General features: G+C 36.8%; 1 protein-coding gene across 1 annotated transcript; it reads right to left on the reverse strand.

Annotated features, from left to right (window-relative positions):
• Positions 1 to 1,266: 1,266 nt before the first annotated feature.
• On the reverse strand, positions 1,267 to 2,329 carry LOC108975430. Its single transcript, XM_018943913.1, has 3 exons — positions 2,229 to 2,329; positions 1,840 to 2,031; positions 1,267 to 1,761 (listed from the first exon to the last, which is right to left on the reverse strand). The coding sequence occupies exons 1-3, from the start codon at positions 2,327 to 2,329 to the stop codon at positions 1,341 to 1,343; spliced, it is 714 nt and encodes a 237-aa protein (XP_018799458.1). The 3' UTR covers positions 1,267 to 1,340.
• Positions 2,330 to 3,806: the final 1,477 nt, after the last annotated feature.

Here is a 3,806-nt window from a genome sequence, read left to right on the forward strand (position 1 = left end):
AAGCCGATGGTAAAGAAATTTGAAATAAGAACACAAATCTTAACCTATCAAGAAACAACTGCAAATATAATAACTATAAAAGCAGTTAAAAACTCATAAATCCGTAAAATACAGTTTTTACTATACGCTAGTGAAACCAAACATATGTATGTAAATACCAAATGTAATCTTTAAAACCAAAGGCATTTCTAGGGTTTACAGCATGTATTTTGCACCCACCCTCGGCAACTATACCAGCAGTACGCTGAAATATATGCAACAGCATATACATACATACGTGTAATACTAGGCAAAACGTTCGCCTAGGGGGCCCAGGATGTTTAAATGAGTTAAGCATCTGTCCCCTCTACCCGGAAAAACTGGCACACACTAATAAAACACTACTGATGACAGCATGCTCATACATCACCACACAACACAACTCACCACAYTTCTACATCAATCAACCCACCTCACAAAAAGGCTGGGAAAAAGGATTGCGGACACTTTTTTAGCTGACAAACTGCGCCACGTCGATACCTGGCTTTCGATCCTCAACATTTCGCTCCGAAGTAGATAGATCCGGCGCGCTACGGTCAAGTCGACATTACGTAATACGACGAGCCTGCGTGATAAAATCTTTTGGGTTTACTTCTGTAAACCAATATATTGTAACGACATACTTAATTTACAATAAATTAAATACAGTGTAAATATATCAAATCGAAATACGGAAGTTTTATTTTAATCAACGGTATGGTACGTGTGTGATGTGTGTTTCCCATTACATTGGGTTCATCTTTAAACACTCGTTATTATCATGAGAAAAAGTACCTCGATGGTGAACGAAATACTTGGCTTTTGGGTATTATACATACAAACATATATACGAGTATTACAAAAATTCCCAAAATTTAATATTTGTACAGAAGAGAAATATAATAAAATACATACAAAAGCGAGAAATATCGTTGAAAGAACAATAGGAGTTTTTAAACATCGATCTAGATGTCTTCTGGCTTTACTACGAGCCATGGAAGCCATCTCAAAGCGTTAATGTTGCGGCAGCGTTACACAACGTTTGCATTCACTATAGCGTGAATGATGAAATTTTCGAAAATAATTCGGGTCCAAATATTTTTACAGAAAGTAATGAAATTCTTTAATTAATGATTCAGTTTCAAAAATCAAAGAAGCTATATTTGCAAAACTTCGACGAATATAATATCCTAAATAAATTTATTTAATTAATTTACTTATTTTTTGTCATGGCTTGCAATTTTTTTTCTTCTACCTCTAACATTTGCTGTTTAATGGAATTCTTAGCAGCTACCAAATTCTCCATAGCTATGTTGTGCCTTCTAAATTCTTCCACTTCCGGTTTTTTTTAAAGTCATTTTGCATTTCCAATGACGTAATGAAAGGTCGTCCAACTTATCAAGAACCTTTTCCTGGAATTCTGTTTGAATTGCAAGTTGTTCTATAAGTAAATCGGCTGTACATGTTTCCGGTGGCCTAGTAGTACTTCTAGGCAGTGCTGGATTGCAGGTCACTGATGGCATCGATACGTCGGCCTCTGTCTCATTGCCCACGTCGTCTGCAATAGGTAAGCCGATACTCTCTGTATTCGCAATACCACTTGTACTTGTTTCCAATACCGTTAGTATTATCACCGCTTCCTCCAATTCATTGAAATGGTGCTGCCTATTTCTGTCGCCACCAGTAGCTGACTGCTCCTTTTTATTTTCAACCAATTTTCTTTTTATGTAGGCCTTCCAGTCAGTCAAGCCATACCTAACAAAAAATAAGTCAAACAAGCTTTAAACTATCCTGTTACAACAATAAAATCTACAACTTTATTATATTACCTTCTTCCAGCTGGAAATATCCTTGATAGGCGGACCAAAACTGTTGAGTTCTTGGGCCATATTGTTCCAAAAAGCTGCCACTTCTCCTTTAGGGTACTTGGTAAAACCCTGCGCCATTTCAGGTTTTTGCTGTAACAGCTCAACCATTAGTGCGTACTGTTGCTTGGTGGTAATTACTTTGGACCTGCGGAAATCGCATTAAATATTATTTTAATGATAAAAAATGTGTTATAGTTTGAATTCAATTAAAACTTACATTTCTCTTTTTTTAAATTTATTTCTCCGTTAGCACAAACCTGTCGTACAAAAATTCCGATAAACTTAAAAATTTTCCGTTCCGAGTGAATTCAGTGAATGCAACTCTACGAATTTCGAACTTACTTTCGGAACTGTTCGAATTGCATGATAGCAGTTTCGTAACTTTCCCGAAATAACAGTCTACGATGGATTGCGTGGTAGGGCTGAATGCCTTTGACCAGCATCTTGTCTCTTGGCAAATTTCGAGATTTTGTGTTTCGGGAGCTGCTGTTGCAACTAAACCCGTGCCTTTTCTTGAGAATGCGTTACTTTGATGTGTATTGGGAGACATGGTGTAATGTAACATGGAATGATGTCCTTTATGACAGTATACGCAGTTGAATTTGCATTCGCAATTAGTAAGAGTGTGCGCGTGGGACAAGCAGTTTGTGCAGAGTCTTTTTGACCTGACAAAGTTGTTCCTTTCGTTTATATTTATTTTTTTAAACTTCTCGCAAGTTTTGAGGTTATGCCCTCCTGTACATATTGTTGTTGTTATTGACTTGGGGTCTATTGAAGCTTCTGTTTAGGTCGGGTTGAAAGTTTTTAGTTYTGACTGTTTTTTTATCTACCCTTTCCGCAATTTCATATTGGGCAGTTAAGAAATCTTTCATTTGCTGCCMCGTTGGGCAGTCTCTTCTTGATGAGAGCGATTGCTCCCAAAGAAGTAATGATTTTTCTGGTAATGCTGCGGTGCATATGTTTACCAGAATAGGGTCCCAGCTGTCTGTGGGAACCTTTTGTGTCGTTAGAACCGACAAACAATTTGAAACAGTGGATTCTAATTTTATGAATTCTTCACTGGTTTCTTTTTGAATTTTCGGCAAGTTCATGAGTATCGTTACTTGCTTGWCGACCAATATTCTTTTGTTTTCGTATCTAGCTTTTAGAGCTTCCCAARCCAAATTGAAATTGTCATCACTTAATGCGAACTGTTTTACTATTACGCCTGCTTGACGTTTTGTTTTGTATCGGAGATGATACAACTTTTGTGCTTGTGATAGTTTTGGATGGTTTATGTACTCGGCAGTAAACATGTCCCGGAAGGAAGGCAATTGTTCATAACCTCCATGAAATATTTCTGTATCGCATGCTGGCACTTTGAGGTGAATGCCAGAACTTGCTTCTTGGGCTTGTATTTGTGGCAGCTCTACTCTTGAATCGTGGGTAGGCGCGATTGATTTAATAAGTTTTAGCTGATCTGCGATCATAATTTTTGTATCTTCATACTGGTCTAAGCAGTTTTCAAATTTGGCGTAAGCAGAAGATTTAAAGTTTGCTGGTGGATCTGAATCGTCAGTATCTACAATTGCGTCAAATGCAGCTTGGAGACGTATCCAAAAATTTTCAATTGTTTTKTGTTTTATTTCTAGCGCGGATTCAGAATTGTCTTGAATGTATGTTATGTCTTTCCCCCTCTTGTGTTTTGTAGCACCTTGCTTAGAGCGTGTAGCTTCTGCAGGTGTACATGGACTCTTATCGTCAGAAATCATTTTTGGAATATTCAAGAATGGAGATTTTTTAGATTCTTTTGAGTCTATATTCATTTAGAAAATGTAAATTTGTAAAATATTTGTATATATTTTCTTACGGTGTATACTGAGAACTGAGAACAACCGAAACTCTTTTAGGTAAATAAGAGTTTTTATTTCCGATAAAATT

This window comes from Bactrocera latifrons, unplaced genomic scaffold, assembly GCF_001853355.1.
Source record: "Bactrocera latifrons isolate USDA-ARS-PBARC rearing strain unplaced genomic scaffold, ASM185335v1 scaffold_647, whole genome shotgun sequence".
Taxonomy (NCBI): Eukaryota; Metazoa; Arthropoda; class Insecta; order Diptera; family Tephritidae; genus Bactrocera; species Bactrocera latifrons.

Coding starts and splice junctions, on each gene's coding strand:
- LOC108975430 (XM_018943913.1), bottom strand. CDS start 2,329: ATGCTGGTCAAAGGCATTCAGCCCTACCACGCAATCCATCGTAGACTG. Junction 2,032..2,228: donor CAATTCGAACAGTTCCGAAA/GTAAGTTCGAAA, acceptor CGATTTCCGCAG/GTCCAAAGTAATTACCACCA. Junction 1,762..1,839: donor AGCTGGAAGAAGGTAATATA/ATAAAGTTGTAG, acceptor GTATGGCTTGAC/TGACTGGAAGGCCTACATAA.